The 19209-nt window shown below is 36.4% G+C and overlaps 1 protein-coding gene across 8 annotated transcripts in view; it reads left to right on the forward strand.

Moving 5' to 3' along the window:
- Positions 1–19209, forward strand: part of CDC42BPA (CDC42 binding protein kinase alpha) — a 178469-nt gene that overhangs the window by 134091 nt on the left and 25169 nt on the right. For 6 of the 8 annotated variants that reach the window (XM_023745028.1, XM_023745035.1, XM_023745036.1 and 3 more), the window contains 4 exons: positions 753–829; positions 1815–1862; positions 14848–14931; positions 18215–18320. In XM_023745028.1, coding sequence (XP_023600796.1) covers positions 753–829; positions 1815–1862; positions 14848–14931; positions 18215–18320 — 315 coding nt within the window. The remainder of the gene's footprint in view (positions 1–752; positions 830–1814; positions 1863–14847; positions 14932–18214; positions 18321–19209) is intronic. The other 2 variants (XM_023745033.1, XM_023745037.1) reach the window with 1 other exon arrangement.

Raw genomic sequence — 19209 nt, forward strand, 5'->3', positions numbered from 1 at the left:
AGTGTCTAGGTGGACAGCACATAATAGGCTTTCAATAAATATTTATTGACAATGAATTTCTGAACATACTGCCTTATCTTATATTATTACCGAGTAATCTGAAAAGCACACAAATTAATTGATGTCAATTCTTGAGAATATGGAAATATATGTACTTAATTTTTTTTCTCCTTAGTATTTATAAATTTATGTATATTTTAAAGCTTATTTTGGAAATTATGCATTTAAAGTTAATGCCATAGCCAAGAGATTTCATTCATTCTGTCAACAAAACAATACCTGCAATCAGATTGACAAAAGTTTATTCCATAACTAAACACATTGGTTTCATCACTGCATTGTTTTCTTATAAAAGATTATTTGTTAGTGCATACTGTATGTTTGCTAAGAATATTTCAAAACCAAAACCTTGTTTGGTGATAAATTATCTTAGAAAAATCAGACATAATCAGGGAAAAATCTCTCAAATCTATCAAAAATTTAATGTGTTTTTATAATGTACTATACGGGAAAAAGATATTTAAGAACTAAGTAAGTCAAGAAACAAGTGTTTCATGGAGAATGATATAATTTATCTGTTAACTGATATTCCAAGAAACAGTGTAATTTGGTTTTTTAAATATGTAGGGTTAATATATGTAGCTTTAAAATCCCGTAGTTTGCGAACAGCTTTTAATAGATTCAGGCAGGAAAGGTTATCCATGAAAATTAGTTTTATTCTAGTTTTAAGGAGAGTTGCTGCTGTCTTCTAGGTGTAGAGCACCGAGACTCACAGCACTCTTTCTTGGCATTTTTGAATACGCCTACCGATGCTCTGGATCAATTTGAAGTAAGTATTAAGCTTTTCAAATATTCTTTGGGTCAATTTAAAAATCAATTTGTGATTTAAAATTTACTTGTAATAAACTGGTATTGCATCCCACAGAAGAGGACCTAGACTCTTAGATATTTTAAAGCATTCTTATGGAAACTGCAATCACTTTTATATTTAAGAAAACATGAAAGAAAGGTCTACATAGGAGGAGAGTCGTAAGATTGAAAAGCAGTTTCATCTCTTCCCCTGAGAAGCAGTAAGTGCAGAACACATCTTGACTTTTGAAGTAATGTTGACTCTTCTCTTTTCGCCCACGTAAAAAGCAGTTGAAAATGTCCAAGTTCACAGTAGGACAGTGCTGGTTCCAGTTCCAAATTAATGCAGTTTTTAAAGAAAAAGTATGACATAGAGTGTATTAGGCAGATTCCATATTAACGGAATAGTGATTATATGGCTCTTTATCATTCTTTGGTACTTAATTTTTGCTTTAAAAATCTTCATAAAGTATATTTTAGCCCCAGAAAATTCAAGTTGGTGATTATATCTTTATTCAATGAGTAATCCTACATCTCTGTGCAAGTCACCATTCTAGGTGCCCGAGACAGTGAGCAGATGAGTCCCACCCACCTCAGAGTTACATTCTAGTGGGAATTATTAGAAGCAGAGATTGTTTCTTTCTTTTAGTCATCACCTTGAACATGCTTACACGGAATTTGATTATCGACTGGCCCAGGGCTTCGTTTTATTACATTTTGGGCACAGTATATGAACTGTATTTCATTTCTTTGGGAAAGGGATAAAGAATCACTCTTTAAAAAGTAATTAATGAATTTCTAAGTTTCTTGGGAAACAATGACAGTGACTGCTTTTTTCATTTATTTATTTGAATTAATGTCATTTGCCTTTCAATTGTTTTACAAATTTTTTGATTTATTATTTGTTCTTACTAAATTGCTTCATCCATATTTTCTATTTTTTTATTGCTGTATTCGTTAAATAGGATTCCTTTTCTTCTTCCTCATCTTCACTGATTGATTTTTTGGATGACGTAAGTCTGATTTTCAAACCAATGAATCCTTCAGTAAAAGAGATCAGTGAATTGATATGAAGAATTTGTCTAATGTAGTTAGTTTTAGAAATATTACACTGGATACTTTATTTGTGGGTCATAATTTGTTTCTTTTTTATCTTAAATGTAATGAAGAGTTTATCATTATTAAACATAATTAAAATGTACTTTGAAAAATTCTTTGGCCATCAAAGAATCTGTATGTTTTCATTCTTTGCAATAGTTCTGAAAACTGGAATGCTCATTTAATTGTTGTTGCAATATGTAGAGAACGATATATATAAATAACTGCTCATTTTTATTTTTCATGGTGATTTCTATTTCACATTCTCCATCTCTTTTCAGCACTTTATTTAATTTTCCTGTTACTTAAAAGTAAACCTCTGGTGGTATAATCAGAAAAAGTGGCAAGTTGTATTAAATCTTTCTGTAGGTTTTATAGTAGCATAGTAATTGAGTACAAATCCATTTTAATGCTGACAGAGTTTCTCTTCTAATGTAGAAAGGGATTTTAGTTCAGTAGGTTCTATATGCACTATAAATTGACCGCATTATCATTTTCTCTCCTAAATTCTATACATTTAATAATTTATCCTTCATTCTCTTTACAGAAATACCTGACATATATTCTCTTTATTCAGCATTAAAAGGCATAGTAATCCTTGTCATAAAGCATTTTATTATTCTGTTAAACATTCAGTCTTTCCAGAAACAAGGGAATAAAACTGGTTCAAATTCAAATGTTGTACATAGAGCTGTTTTATAAACCAGGGGAAATTCTTTAAATGTTTTATTTTTGTATTTTGTTAAATATAATTACTATATTCAGAAGAATATTTCCACTAAAGGAAACCCTTGATCTAGATTTTTTAACTTGTTTTTAAAGTGATTTTTTTATATCTTTGAAATATTTATATCAAAGTATGCACCTTTGCACTCTAAATGGAAACTACCTGGTATTTTATTATTCTTAAGACAGATAATTATTCTAATTAATTCTACAGTGTCAGAAAAAGAGAACTATTTTGATGTACAATAGTATTTCATGTTATAATCTGGTGTACATTTTACTAGACGAAAATACTCAATATTTCCATACAGATATCATCTATCTATATCTATATCTATATCTATATCTATATCTATATCTATATCTATATCTATATCTATATGTTGGTCTGACTGACTGACTGGCCGGTACATATGACATGCACTAGCAAGTTAAAAATAAATGTTGACTCGCGCATGCACAATACATATAAAGCTCTTGCTGGCACCAATCGCACACGTTTTAATTTTATAATACTATGTTATATATACTATTTTGACATGTACTTTTTTGCAGTAATGTAATTACTGCATGAATCTTCTAATTAATTTCCTTTTAATGTGCACGAATCCGTGCACTGGGCCACTAGTTCATCTTTAAAAGACTTGGAAGTTTGAATAAATTATTTAAATTGTTCTTTCCACTAGGAAATCATTTTCGTTTTTCTTTCTGACAAACTTCTCTACATCCCCTTGGTCCCACAAAAATCTTTGCGTGTAAAACATAGGAGTCATGTTTTGGCAAATAAGGCAGCCCTTCTCAGCAGACGAGCCTGCAGCAGTGCACACCTCACTGCACCTCGCCGGCCCCATCTTGTCTCTGCTCTCATTGCCGCCTCCACTGCCACCACCCAGCTGTAGTCAGTTTCCTGCTTCCCTGTTCCCTCCAGGACGGCCCTTCTTATTCCTCACCTATTGTTGCTCAGCATAAACTCCGTTCAGACGTACAGCCAGCTTTTAAAGCAGTGCAAAGGAGCTATTACAGAGAAAAGGGAGTTGATTCGCAAAGCTGCTGAACTTTATGTTCATGGTTCAGGCTCCAGCTCTGAGAAGGCACGGGTTTCCCCTCACTTGCTCCCTAAGGGCTCTTCTCCCAGTTTACTGGCTGAGCGCATAAGTGGACTCAGAGTCTGCCTCTGCTGCTTTTCCTAGGTGTATGCTTTGGAGCAAGTTATCTAGCCTTTGTTTGCTCATTGGTTGTTTGAGAATGTTTTTAAAAAATGTATGTAATGTTCACAGTACTATTGGTTATTATTTCCTTATTCTTAATAGACTCCTTTCCCCGCCCTTCCTGTGTTCTCTTTAGCTTCCTTTCTTGTCCATCAATTCAGTTCCTCTTCACCCCTCAGCCTTCTAGTCTCAGCCAATATGAGCCACTAAGTCTTCCTTCAGAACTTTCGAATCACATTACCATGGGAAAGGGATTTTTACCTGTCAGGGCAAAGGCCATCAACAAGCTCCTATTTTAAAAACGGTGTATTTTTAATTTGTATTTTATGGCATGAACCTCTTGTTCCTCTTTATAGTTTATAACTATGACCAGCCTTTCCAGAATTATCATTCAGTCCGTCCTCAGAGTCGTAGGAGAGTGGTGTTTGGAATAATGGTATTCAGTCTTTGGCGTGCTTGGGTTCAGCATCCAAGATATTTAGTATAACATTCAATTCTGTAGATTCCTTTCTCTTAGGCATTTGAATTTTTAAAGAATAAAACAAATCTTGATTGTTCTTTATGCCCAAACCGATTGAGTTGTTGTGTGTGATGCTAATAGTGTGTGACTGCCCTCTGGAGAGCTTTCTTATCCTTGCAGTTTCCTCTAAAATCTTCTGTAACTCCTGTCGACTCAGCTTATAAAGTCCTTCCTCTGGGCCCCATAAAACCTTGAACATCCCTCCTACGGTTCCCATACAGACTTGTACATATCTCTGTTACCGCCTTTATCACACTGTGATGGTTTGATGTCTCCGCCAGTCGGTGGTCTGCCACGCCTCCTTTTTCTGTTAAACCTGAGCACATTCAAACCCTCAACATGGTAGGTGAAGATAGTAAATTGCCTGAGAAGAGGTGGTTCATGTTTGTGAAGCTCAATATTTCATTTTCAAAAACTTGATAAGTGCCCTAACCGGTTTGGCTCCGTGGATAGAGCGTCGGCCTGTGGACTGAAAGGTCCCAGGTTCAATTCCGGTCAAGGGCATGTACCTTGGTTGCGGGCACATCCCCAGTAGGGAGTGTGCAGGAGGCAGCTGATCGATGTTTCTCTCTCATCGATGTTTCTAACTCTCTATCCCTCTCCCTTCCTCTCTGTAAAAAATCAATAAAATATATATTTTTTTAAAAACTTGATAAGTGAATTGAGAGACTCGGAAGTATGGACAGTGGTTGTATACCATTTCTGAGAAGTGGGATTGAGAAAGCTTGAACCTTAGCTCCACCACATACCAGTTTTGTGGCAAATTCATCTCTTTCCTTTGTATTTAAAATGGGGGTCATATTACCTACTTTAAATTCTGTGCGAATTAAAAGAGTTCATATAGGTAACGTACTTGGTAAAATATCTCTATATATGATACACATAGTAAACATTCGCTGTTAGCATTATTACGGAAGAGAGGGGAGAGATTAGATATTAGCGTTGGGGTTTAGTTGTTTAATGTTTGTTTTGGGAGGGAGGGCGAAACAGGTTCGTCCAGGAATAATAATGGAGGGATAAAGCCAGGTTTGAATCTGGCACTTTAGACTTAAGACCGACTGGACTACTAGACAAAACCCTGCAGGAGCCTGCAGGCCTCTGGCTGGTTTGCTGCTAGCTCTTCGGGACTCAGTGAGTGCCTTCCATCCCAGTGTCCTGGAGGAAGAAATGAGCTCCTGTCCACCGACCTGCCAGCGTCACTGACAGATGCCACTGATAACCTTGAAAACACGTTGACATGCTTATTACCTGCTGGTTCTTACTGTTCTTCCCAGACAGGAGATTGGCCTCCCTGGGTGAAGGGTTATTTCGTGGTCACTGTTTGTGCAAGGTCCAGTGAAAACTTAATGTCACTCTCAGACCTCGTCCAAGTGGCCATTTCTTTACTGTTCTATCCTCCAGTTTCTCCTGAAAAGTACATTCCTTTCAACCTAACAAAAGTGTCTTTGTATGTATGTTTATATACTGTGTATGTTGAGACAGCGGTAGTCGTTGGGAGTCACGTGTGTAATATGTGTAACGTGTAGTCTTCTCCTTTCTTTGTTGAAGCGCTCTCCGTCCTGTACTCCAGCTAGCAAAGGCAGACGTGTAAGAGTCCCGCGCGCGGCGTGCATCGGTGCCCCCCCTCCCTCTGCCTGTGGTTGCCCAGCGTGCTTACGCTCTGTGATGCACTTACACTGACCGCATGCTCTGTGCTGCTGCTCCTGCTGTTGCTACCTGCTTTTCTGTATTTTCTTTCTTTCTTTCTTTTGGCTTTGGCCGCAAAGCTTTAGGAATGTTCGTATAAATTTCTGTAACCAAACTACTAAAATTATTAGGTGCCTTTTTTTTTATTGTTGGAAAAAGTGGTTATAAAAGTCAACATGTAGTTTAACTTTCTTTTATTTAAAAAAAAAATATTTTTACTGATTTCAGAGAGGAAGGGAGATGAAGGGAGAGATAGAAGCATCAGTGATGACAGGGAATCATTGATTGGCTGCCTCCTGCACACCCCCCACTGGGGATTGAGCCCACAACCTGGGCATGTGCCCCTGACTGGAATCGAACCTGGGACCCTTCAGTCTGCAGTCCGACGCTCTATGCACTAAGCCAAACCGGCCAGGGCTCTTTTATGTTTTTTTACAACATAGTTTGTAAATTCTCCAGAGTAGATATTCAAATCAATATATTGAAAATAACTTGGGAAGTTTTCATAAAGAGAAACAAGTACATTATTTGTAACTAGTAAGATTACACTTACTAGTTATAACCTTCAGTAATTTATTATTTTAGAATGATAAAATACTATATTTACTGTTGTCCAAATGGTATAATTAGTATCTCTATAATACTGTTTTTACCCTAAGCTTAATAGAAATAAGTATATCAGTAAAAGTTTGAGATTTTAAACTGTTTCTGAATAAATAAATAAAAATAGATTACCTGCCACTTTGTTCCCAAAATACTTCTAGCTAAAGGATAAAGAAAATTGATAAAAATTTGATTTTTTCTAACTTAGAATTTTATATTTACCAATATGAAACAACATGTTAGATCTATGTCAGATCCATATCAGACTTTTACTTTAAAACCAGTTTTCTTGTAAGAATGGTTTGGTTTTTGTATTTGTTCAAATCTGTAATTAATTTTGGAGTAGAAAAGGCCCATTGGTACATAGTCAAGATGAGTAGTTTTAGTTCTTACTATTTATAAGACCATACTGCATAATTTGAGGAATTCTTGCTTAGTGGGTCACCTAAAAATGAGATCTGATCTGGGGTGGGGACGACTTTCCATTTCACTGCACTACTCTAAATATACATATTGTGGGTTATTTATTAGAGAAATCCTTACAGATTCAGGAAACATTATGGACTTCTTACATGACATTGTTATGCATTGTGGACAATATTGCTGATAGTCAGTTTTTCTGCTTTTTTTTTTCAAACATAAAGCAGTAAGTAAAAACACATTGGAGTATAGAAAATGTTTCTAATGCCAAGTAATCAGAATAACTACTTAAAGTATTTTTAATTAGAAAAGAGAATTCGTTGACCAAAAAAAATAGAAAAAAACACATTTACATAAAGATACTTATTTATTTTTCTCAATAGATTACAATTTAGAGATATTGACTGAATTGCTTATACTATTCAGTTAAACTTTGTTTTCAAGATCTTTCTTTGGATAATATAAAAATATACTGTTCAATTAACATTAATGTTTTTTATTGCTTTCTTGAATTACAAGATCTCTGCTATTGATTATATCATATTTATTAGCTTTTCCTGCATTATTAATTAAAGTCATTGCTTATATTTAATGCTCACATTAATTTGTTTACATAAATATTTTTAATAACAAATAATTTTTAACTTCCATGGTTTAACTATATTAATGATTATATTTGTTTTGAAGGTAAAAATAACTAATATGCTATTAATTGCTTTGCTGCCATATTATATCTGAATCATTGCCAATTAATTATTAAAATTAAATTTAGGCTATCTGTAAATCCTGACATATAGTCATTTAGTATATTATGAAAGTTTAGTAAAATTCCTTGCTTTTTAGTGGATAGAATCAGCCATTAATTAGAAATGTACTATAGGGTGTCCCAAAATTCACGCAAGATTTGGGACACCCTATAGTAAACATTTAATTATAGATAAAATTAATAACTTGAAAATCAGTCTGTTGGTGATAATTTACACTTTGATAAAACATGTAAGTAATATTGTATTCTTCCTGTTAAACCTCTTGTGAGATATTATTTATAATGATAGCTATCTAGAAAGGAAATGAAATTTTATAATTTCTTAATCTAATTAGCTATTAGTTTCTAAAAGAATCTTTTAAAAAGAAATTTCTTTTAAACTTTGATATTCAAAACATTTTTTGTCATGACTATATTCATACTTACCAAACTTTGGTTCTTATCTTTATAAGAAACATGCTTTTGGAAAATAAAGTGTTAGTTTTCCAACTTCACCTATATATTAATATTTTTTTTAATCAGGCTATCATTGTACATGGCATAGTTTAACTTTTTAATTAATGCTATCTCAAAATATTATTGCAATGTTTTTATTTGTTTTGAATTTTTTATATACAAAAGTAACTTAATTTTGTTTAATCTCTGGAATTTATTTTTACTTTAAGAGCATACTGCTCAATAAAGCTAGTATGGTAATTTCTATTATTCTATTTTAGTGATTTTCAACCTTTTTCATCTCATGGCACAAGTAAACTAATTACTAATATAAATGTATTACATTTTTTGCCAACCTGACAAAAAAAAAAATAGGTTAATTTTGGTTTATTCACATTGGTCGGCTATTAAGGGAAAAGAGGTCAGTGCCCGTGACTAAAGAATTGGGGATCGCATGTTTTGAAAGGTCTTGCGGCACAGCGGGTGAAAATCGCTCTATTTTATTACAATGTGGTATTGGGTTATTTTTTTAAATCTAAATGTTTTTTCACTTCTGAGTAACCAGTTTTGACCTCATACAGCTAAGAAATTCATTTAAAAATATATTCTCATTTTATTTTCATTGATGAGTAAAAATTTGTTAGTAGAAAAAGACTTTCATAAATGACAATAATTCTTCAGAGGGGCCAAGAGATATGTGCTAAAAGCCTCAAGAGTTCGTTGAGAGTCACTAATGTGTGTAATTACGGATTACACTCTGTTGGTGTGTTTTTCCTTTGCCCAGGATCACACTGTCATAATGTCACATTTTCATGGGGTCCTGAAACATGCTGCCTTCACAGCCAGCTATGGGGCAGGGTGACAGCTGATTCTCGGAGGTGATTTCTGTGAAGTAAACCTCCCTTTAGAGCACCTGCCACTAAAGGTCTGCGGCATTCGTTCTGATGTGAGACCTGCGCTCCCTTCTCCCCGTGTGCTCAGCGGGCTCCGGAGCAGGCCTCCTCACATGTCAGCCAGGGTTCCTGGGAGCAGCAAGCTCTTGCCTTTCTCATTTTTGAAGTTTTTAAAGTAGTTGGGCCCAGAGGCACAGAGCCACTGTGTTAGCTATTCAGTCCTGTTAACAGCATTTCCTTCGCACAGGAACACATCTGGTTTTTATGTCTTTCAGTCAAGCCATGGGCGCTAAACTCTTTTGTGTGGCTGGTCAGAAACTTACATTTTCTTAAGATGGCCCAAGCTTTTGCACATAACAAATCTCTTACTTGCATGCTTCCTTAAAACTTTGAGATAGTTCGTAAGTCTGTTGTAAGTTCTTACTAGTGTAAAATGTATCCGCACTAGTTTGCTTATCAATTCCATTTTAACTTAACCTCCTTCTCCCATGGACTCTTACTTATCTTACAATTTATATAATCTTACAGAAACTAGAAAGAAGAAATTTTTAGAAAGTAAAAGACATTTCTTTCTGCCTTATTCCCAAATTAGGATCATATTTCAGATGAATAATTTAAACTGATGACCTTCTCCATGACTTTTCCTGAGTAAATGAGCCCCATTTTGTTCGTTCTTTTATTCTCATTCCTGGTCGAGTTCATTGTCAGGAAGGAGATAAGATCGCTCAACCTGCCTGCCCGTGGCGAGGCATTTGGAATCGAAGGGATTCAGGCTGGCGCTCCCACTGCGGGAGGCAGTGCGTGGTGTGGAGTTAGCCACGCTGCACACACCAGCTGGTGGGCTGCAGCTCAGCACCTCCCGTCTTGAAAGAGGTCCCTAGCTGTTGTTGTGAGTAGCTGCGGCTCCGTGCCCCCAGCTGTCCTCCCGGGACCCTTCTTCCTCCCCCTTCTCCCAGCTCTAATGATGGTGTAAGGCCTGGGTGGTGGCCATGTTCACCAGCCCACCAAAGTCTTGCCTGTGGCCTGCCCATGCCCACACCATGGGAGGCCCTAGGTGGGCACCAGCAGAGGGCTGCCGCCGTGTTTGCCAGCTACTAGTCAGCCCCTAAAGTAGTAACCATGATAATAAGAAAGAAAAAGAAGACATTGTAAGTACATGTTTAAAATGCCTATGCTGATGCTCTTCATTGTAGCTTCTGATTGTTCTTGCTGTACAAGTGATTTAAGAAAAATTTCCTAACCTTCTTTCCAAATTACCTCCATTCCTTTCATTTAAAAAACCCAGCCCTAGTAATTTTGAAAATTGCCAAACTGAATATATCATTAATCATTGTGCTTAGTAAGATCTCTCATGCTAAATTTTAGCCCAAAGCATTTTCAGTTTCTAAAACTACTTAGTTAAAAGTGTGCAGCTGAATATAAGTGCTGGTGTTTCTACTGCTGCAAATAAAAGGCAATAAGCACAAAGCTAATAGGTCAGTTTCTTCTGCTTTCAACTAATGCCTGGCAGGGACCAGAGTCCACTCTTACCGAGGACACAGTTCTCTCGTCTGCAGTGCGTATCCCTACTAAAGACCCTGCATTTATTTCACATGCATGATTTATTTTGTAACATACAACAGTGTCATGTGGAATACAAGTAAAGAACATACAGTAGAGATCAGTGCTCAAAGTAAGAGATCGACAGTGGGAATTAGAGCATTTTGTTAATATTGTTATCTTAACCTTGGTTTTCATTAAAGCTCGTGGTTACGCTTTTGTATAATGACACATCCCTATTGCGAATATTCACACTGAAGTTTGTTATCCTCCTTCTCAAGAAGGTTATGACCGCGTCTTCAGGAACGCTACGAGCTGCACATTGTTGAACGTGATTCTTGGGTTTTTGTGTTTCCCCACTTACTTTCCTAGGCTGATCCCGTTGAGAGCACACATGTACGGAATCCGAACGTCAAGACTGACACCCAGTCAAGGTCCACATCTCCTTCCACCGCTAGTGAAGCTGAGCCAGTTCAGGTGCCTCACTGGAGCAGTGTGCTCCCAGCTTGTCACTTGTGTCAGAAAAGAGGGAGTTGCAAAAGCAAGTGAAATCGGGCTCTCTTCTTTCAGTCAGACACCTGTGTATAAGTCACGTTGGAGATCATGACATTTGACTGGACATTCAGATAGGAGTGTAAAGCTGAAGTAGAAAATTGTCCCCCAGAAGTCAGCTTGAAATAGCCAGGAAATTTGTTTAATCACGGTTAGCCTTTATTTTAGTGAAGAACAGTGTACAACAGAGTTATGTACGTTTGGAATTGTCATCTACAAACTGCAGGCTCGTGGCAGGGTCAGGTGCCATTCTGCCTCTTTATCCGTCTAACACGGCGGGACTTCGTGAGCAGAGCCCAGCATGAGAATTGCCACTGCTGGCAGCTGCACCGTTTATTCCAGCTGCTGGGTTAGTAACGGGCATGCAAATGACCCTGCCTTTTCCTAGTGCAGAAACCCTTGTATTTGCACTTCATGTCAAACGCTGGTGTTAAACAGCCGATTGGCCAGTTTTCTCAACAAGTCAGGGGTGTGTGTGCCTCCATTAACCCCACCCTGCTCCAGATGCAGCCCCGGTTCCGCTCAGCACCCTGGTGCTGGTGAGCTCCCCTGCTTCCCGCTTTGTCTCCAGAGCCGTGAGGACCCAGGAGCAGGCTGGCTGAGGTCAAGCGTGGGTTGTACTCAGGTTCTGACTAGGTTTTTGTCCAGCCCTGTGATAGCCTGTCTGAGGCTGGGTGCTTATTTATTTTTAAAATATTTTAACTTTATACATTTTTATTTTAATGTTGAAATATTTCCATCACATAAAGAATAATAATAAACACTCATGTCACCACCATCCACAGATTTAACAGATGTGATCATTTTGTCTTATTTTTTTCAAATTTGTATTCAAAGAAAGAAAATAGATAACGGGGTTGAAACGCCCTTCCCTCTTCCATCCCCCGTCTCTTCTCCCAGACGTGTCTAAATACCCTGACGTTGAATTGCATCCCCTCTTCCTTGGTTTTACATGTAACTGTTTTCATTCAGCATGCTTTTGAGGTTTACTCATACAGATACACGTCCATTTAGTTCAGATATTATAATTACTGCATAATATTTTACCGTATGAATACACCGCAACTATTCTCCTGCTGTTGGATATGTAGGTTGTTTCCAGTTTTTTGTTACTACACATCCTAATAGCGATCTGTGCAGTTTGTTTAGCATATGAGCCTGCAAGTGGAACTGCTGGGTTGTGTGCTACATGCATTTTCAACTTGAACTGGGTCTTGCCCAGTGGTCCGACCTGTTCCCACTCCCACCAGCAGGGGGTGTTCCCCTTTCCCACACCCTCGCCAAGCCTTGGTGCTGTGAGGCATTAACCCCTTGTACGCCGTATGTGTCTGTAGCCGCTGTGGAGATGGTTTCCATTTGGGACGATTGGCAGTTAACTGGTTAACTTTAGCCAATTCATTGTATATGGAGTGGCATTTTTGTTTTAATTTGCATTTTCTGATTTCAAGTGTTGTTGAGCATCTTTTTATATAGTTTATTGGTCATTGGTGATTTGCCTGTTGATGTCTTTTGTCCATTGTTCTGTTGAATTATTTTTTCTATTATTTTGTAAGTATTCTGTATATATTCTGGATATTAATCTTTAGCTGGCTATATGCATTGCAGATATTTTCTACTAGTCTGTGGCTTATTTTTAAATGTTATTTGTGGTATTTTTTGTCTTGCAACAATTTTTATTTTAAAATAGCCATATTTATCAATCTTTTTCTTTATGAATTCTGCTTTTTGTCTTTTTAAAACATGTCTTCCCTTCGCAGCAATTATAAAAAGTTTCCTCCATATTTTCTTCTAAAAGCTAAAAAAAAAATTCTTAAAATGTTTAAGACTTTAATCAAACTGAAATTTATTATTGCATATTATAGGAAATGAAGTTCTAATCTATTTTTCTCATATGAACTACCAACTGTCCTATATTTCCCCCATTGACTTTTAAAACTGTCTCTGCTTTACATGCATGGGTCTGTTTGAGGGTTCTTTATTCTCTTCCATTGTTCGTTTTGTCTTTTTCTGCACCAACAGTTCATTGTCTTAATTACTATAGCCCTGAAATAGTTCCTGATACCTGACTCCCACCTCTTAGTCTTCTTCTTTTACTTTGTGACTCTTTAGTTTTACATGTGACATTTAGGATCAGTTTGTCAGATGCCAGGTGGGGCTTTTAATTGAATTTGAATTGCAGATTTATCTGAGGAGACTTGCCATGTTCGTGATATTGGGTCTTTCCATCTATGAACATGGTATACATACTTAGATATTCTTTTATTTTCTTCAGTAAGTTATATTTCATGGGTATACTTCATATTGCCTGCTAGGTTTCTTGCTAGGTACCTTCAAGCCTTTGTTGCTGTAGTGAATGGGATCTTTTCTAAAATATGTTTTATTAATTAGGCATTGCTGGTCTTTATGAATTCTGTTGTTCTTGTATCCAGCACCCTTGCTTCACTCCTTTTAATTCTAAAAACTTCTCTTTGACTTTTTATGTAAATTCTAATAGCAATTTTATTTCATATGAATTATTTTTATTAACTTTTATAAAGGTCTTCAGTGATCTTTTTCATATTTGTCTTTTTAAATGTTAAATTATAAATTGGATTAAGAACTTTTTCAAGTTATTTAAATGTAAGTTAGAGTTAAATTCACAATGAAGTAGAAAACTCTGAGAAACTTAACTGAATTCCATTTTAAGGCTTTAATATATTCAAAATATTCTGATTTTGGAGGTTGTATACTAACAAAAGCCAACGAGAGCCCATCCATTTTTCTCTTAATATTTTAGAATGTTCTATACCTTTATATAAAGCCAGCTTTTTCCTCTCATTTGCTTGCTTAGCATCCTGATAGTCACGTCTTTTTTTACACTTTGCTAATCAAGTGATATCTCTTTTTTTTTCCACAGTAACATCCAGTAAAATCACTGTTTCCTTTTATTCAAGGAAATATCTTACAAGTCCCCATAAAATAAAGATATGACTTGTAACTAAATTTATGTGTAAATTCTGGATCCCAATAGTAATAATCTAACTACCTTCTTTGGAAAGTAATTTCTGCACAGAAATTCCACTAATCATTCAATCTCTCTCCCTCTCTTTCTAATATATTAAAAATCCACAGAATTGTATTTCATATATGTACTGTGCATTCCGTATATAGAAGTCAAGGAGTTAAAAGAATTTTCTAAGTATTTTGATCATAAATTTTGCTAAAAACTCTTTCAGATGCTTTTTAGAATTAATGTGGCATTTTTAGATGAACGTGAAAATGAATATCCTCATTTTTATGTAGGCTACATGCTATGCCATTTTTTGTGTTCTTTGGTGGATTCTCTTTTCCAAATTCTTTATATTTCCAAACTGAAATAATTTTACTAATATTTCACTTGTAGATATTGCAGACAGAAATTTAAATTATCAACATTATGAGAATTTTAGCTTCATTGAGATCTATTTTGCCTTATTGATGTTTTCCTTGGCTTTATTTACTTTTATTTCTAGTAATGCTAGAAATGGATGGAGTTTCTTTTAACATTTATTTCCTTTTTGCCCCTGGATTCAGACTGTAGACAGTTCTCCACTTCCTGTTCACACACCAACCTTAAAGAAAAAGGCATGCCCTGGTTCAACTGGCTTTCCATCTAAGGTACAGTCTAGTTATAGCCTGTTGTGTTCTGGGGGGAAAAAAGAAAAAAGAAAATGGGTTTCTTCTGCTTTTTTATATTTCCTGTGATTGATTGATTGATTGATTGATTTGCTATTGATTTCCTTAAAATTACAAACATGAAAGCTTTGAAAGAAAATAAATTCTATATGAATGGAAATAATCACCATTGAGAAAGGTAAAAGGAGTGTCCAAAGTTTGTGTTGTTGTTCTTACATCTTTTTCTTTTTTTAATGTATTTTTATTGATTTCAGAGGGAAGGGAGAGGGAGAGAGCGGTAGAAACATCAATGATGAGAGAGAATCATTGATCGGCTGCCTCCTGCACACCCCCTGCTGGGGATCGAGCCCACAGCCGGGCATGTGCCCTTGACCAGAATCAAACCTGGGACCCTTCAGTCTGCAGGCTGACACTCTGTCCACTGAGCCAAACTGGCTAGGGCTTCCATTTTCTTAAATTCAGTGTTCTGGAGTCTGTTAGAGCAAGGAGGAATGCTTGGAGGATGTAGTGTAAGGCTGGTATGAAGTTGAGGTCACTTTTGGAAGAATCTAAGGTTGAGGTTAATAAAGCACACACAAAAAAGAAAAAGATTTAGTGAAAAATTCAGGTGAATTTTCATCTTTTCATTCTATTTAATGTGACTGTGACTGAAGTGTTGTATATGTAGAACATGCAGATTTAATTGCTTATCTCAAGCTCCTACAAAGAAATTCTAAAAATTGGAAAACTGAAAGGATTAAAAAATGTTAGCACTCGCAGATTTACTCTTGACGGTTCCTTAAAGAGCAAAAACTTAAGAGTAAAAATTAGTATTTAGGAGAAACGTTGAGCAAAATTTTATATGATGCTAACAAATTAGGTCCTTATATTTTATTCACAGGCATGGATGCCCCTGGTCTGGACCTAACCATGTCTTCTGTAGTCCTAGGTCTTTTTAGGATCATATTCTACCTGTTTTATATGATGAGACTTTGAGAGATGGCAGTCAGACAGAAACCTGTCTATTGTCTCTGAGTTTGAGTTTCTTCGTCTGTCTGAGGAAATCATGCCTGTCTGTCTGGCACTGTGTCCATCACAGCAGATGATGCGTGTGAGGCACTGGCATGGTGCCTGCACCTGGGTCGGTGCGTGGTCCGCATCAGCCATCGCAGGAGGTAGCATGTAGTAACCTGTCTGTTCAGAACGGAGTCACATCCCAGGTCCTCTTTGGAATGACCAGGGTCCTGAGGAACTTCTGGAGTAGAATGGTTTGATTGCTCTAAATTTGGGAGTCTCACCTCATTCCAAGTCCCCAATGCTCTGGTAGTCAGTTCATTCTATATAAAATGATTTCTTGGTTTTTATTTTTAAAATAAGTTTCTATTGATTTTAGAGATAGGAAGGGAAAGGGAAAGAGAGATAGAAACATCACTGATGAAAGAGAATCATTGATTGGCTGCCTCCTGCCCACCCCTACTGGGGATCGAGCCCACAACCTGGGCATGTGCCCTGGCCAGGAATTGAACCAGTGACTTTTTGGTTCCTTAGATGACGCTCAACCAACTGAGCCACTACGGCCAGGCAATGATTTCTTGTTTTTTTTTTAAAGAATTTCTTCTGTGGTATGTAAATTCCATATCACAGTTGAGAAAAGTAAAGTATATTTTTAACTTAAATTTTGAAGCTTTGAATATTCTCTTTAGTTTTTTTATGAGAAGTTAGTCTCAGCTGGAGTAAATACTACTTCATAACCATTTTTTCATCAGTATTCACATATTATTGGAATATAGAATAAAGTTCTTACTAGTTTACCTGAATCACACTTATAAAAGAGAAGTAATGAGAAAAGGGAGGCGTGAAGGAATTGAGTAATTTGCTTCTGAGTTCACATAATGAGTGAAGGAAGGGCAGTTATAATGCATTCATTGCTGAAACATGCTGAGACTTAGTTAGGAGAGGGAAGGAGGGTTCTGGAGAACTAAGTTCTTACAGTGATTTACCATCACATGGCTCAAGACAAGACTGGGAGAATTTTAACTTCTGGGTTTTCAGTAATTTTAGGCTGCCATCTGTCTCTAGAATAATATGTATGTATTTTCGCCTGGGCAAGTGTAATACTGCCTGCTCCCATGGGAGGAAACAGATTTTTTAAGCATATGATTTGTTCTTGGTCCCAGAAAAATCAAATACATGATGTATAGTAAGGCTAGAATTTTTAATTACTCTTTGTTCTTCCTAAGGAGGTCTGAATGCATGTTAAATTTCTTTATTTCTATAGGTATAAACATGCAAGATTTCACTTAACTCTGCTAAAGAATAATTTGAAGAATTGATAAAAATCCTGAAATCAAAATTTTAATTATAAAATTATAGTTATAAAAGCTAGTGTCAATTCAAGAGCAATTGATTATCATAACTTATTTTAGCATAATCCAGTTCAATATTGCCTAATAAAAATATTTAAAGAGCATAGATTATAGAACTATATGGTGAGAAAGGGAAATAATTCATTTTACTCCTATATAGAAACTTTCCAGTAGCTGGTGTGGGGCCTAGAGATTCATCATATGAAAATTCTTTAAATAACCAATGTGTATGTTTTTGTTGTTGTTTTTGTTTTTTCTTATGATACTGACCTATTTATTTCCTGTCATTTTTTAAATATCTTTTTCATTTATTACTAATAAAAACTATCCACATACACACCGTGTATTCTTAAAGAGAAATGTTTGTAAAGGTCAGCCATGAAACATCTATTTATAATTTAAGAAAACAACACACAATTTATATACAAATCCAATAGATGTTTTAAATCATAATACAGAAGATTTTATATTGTCATAAAATATTTTCTGTGTTTGATGCAGTAAAACAGTTAAATTTAAACCTATATTTAAAAAGCACATTCAGTCATTAAATTAGATATCTATATATATAAAAGCCCAGCAACCAGAACAGTGGAACCATCGGAACGACCGGTGGCTATGAAGCGCACTGTGGCAGCCAACTGGCCTGCTCCGGGCCCCTATTGCCCCACCCCCACCCCCCGCCCAGCCCCTTATTGGCCCCCAACACCCCGATCAGGGGTGGGACTGGCCGTCCAACCTCCTGCAGCCCCTCTCCCCTGCCGGCCCGGCCTCATGGGCCCCTCTCGGGGCGGGTCAGCTGGACCCCACCTGTGCATCAATTCATGCACCGGGCCTCTAGTTATGTAATATGTCACTTTGATGTTACATTTTTGGACTAGTAAACACTATGTGTATGTTTTTATCCATTTGCTTTGCAGCGCAAGACTCATCAGTTTTTTGTCAAATCTTTTACTACTCCCACCAAGTGTCACCAGTGCACCTCTTTGATGGTGGGTCTGATCCGACAGGGCTGCTCCTGTGAAGGTAAGAATAAAATGGTAAGGAAATGTGACCTTAGAGTCCTAACAGTTACCACCTAAACTGTAATCAGGTAACTTTATTCTTTTCATAAGGTATGTAAATGTTTGTTTTACTTAATCATTTGCTTTTCTTTGCATAACAGGAATAGAGACAATAAAATGAGCACCTTGCGAAAGTCTGTTGAATATTAGAGAGACTAGACGGATAGTCCCCAGAAACATTTTTCAGGGGAGATATTTAAATGTCTTATTCATCTTTATTTTATTATTCAGATGATTTTGTGGTTTTGAAAAACCATTAATATATGTGGCAAAAGACATGAAAGTTATCTTTGAATCTGTTCATTTAATTTTAACCTTGTTTAATTGATCAGATAAATTGTTATTGGAAAGTAGATAATGCAGTATCTTTTTAGAAATGTTAAATGTCTGCCACTATGCCTCAGAAGGTATTTTATTTCTAGTATTACTAGCAGAGGTTTTCCCTACCATTCACTGACTCATCCGTCACTGTTTATGGGACGGCCGCTCTGTGCTTCTGGGCACTGGGCATGCAGTGGTGGATGAGGCGGAGGGGGCGCGGGGTGCGGAACACAGAGCCTGCCCTCACGGAGCCCACATTCTGAGAGATGAGAGAGCAGAGGTCGTTTGAAAAGAAAACAGTGTATTTATTTGGGCATCACTTTATTTTTCCTATGACTTCGGAAATGAAAATGATCTAAATTATAATGGGATATAGTATTTGTGTATATTTTAGAAATACGCTTTTTTACAATCACATGAGACTTGCAGCTATACCAATACCTCATATATAATTTACCGCTCACTATGAAAAAGATAAGGAAATTGTTACTGATTCAAATTCTGACATAGTTTCTGTTTCTTGCCATTAG

Source organism: Myotis lucifugus, unplaced genomic scaffold (genome assembly GCF_000147115.1).
Source record: "Myotis lucifugus unplaced genomic scaffold, Myoluc2.0 scaffold_510, whole genome shotgun sequence".
In the NCBI taxonomy this organism is placed as follows: Eukaryota; Metazoa; Chordata; class Mammalia; order Chiroptera; family Vespertilionidae; genus Myotis; species Myotis lucifugus.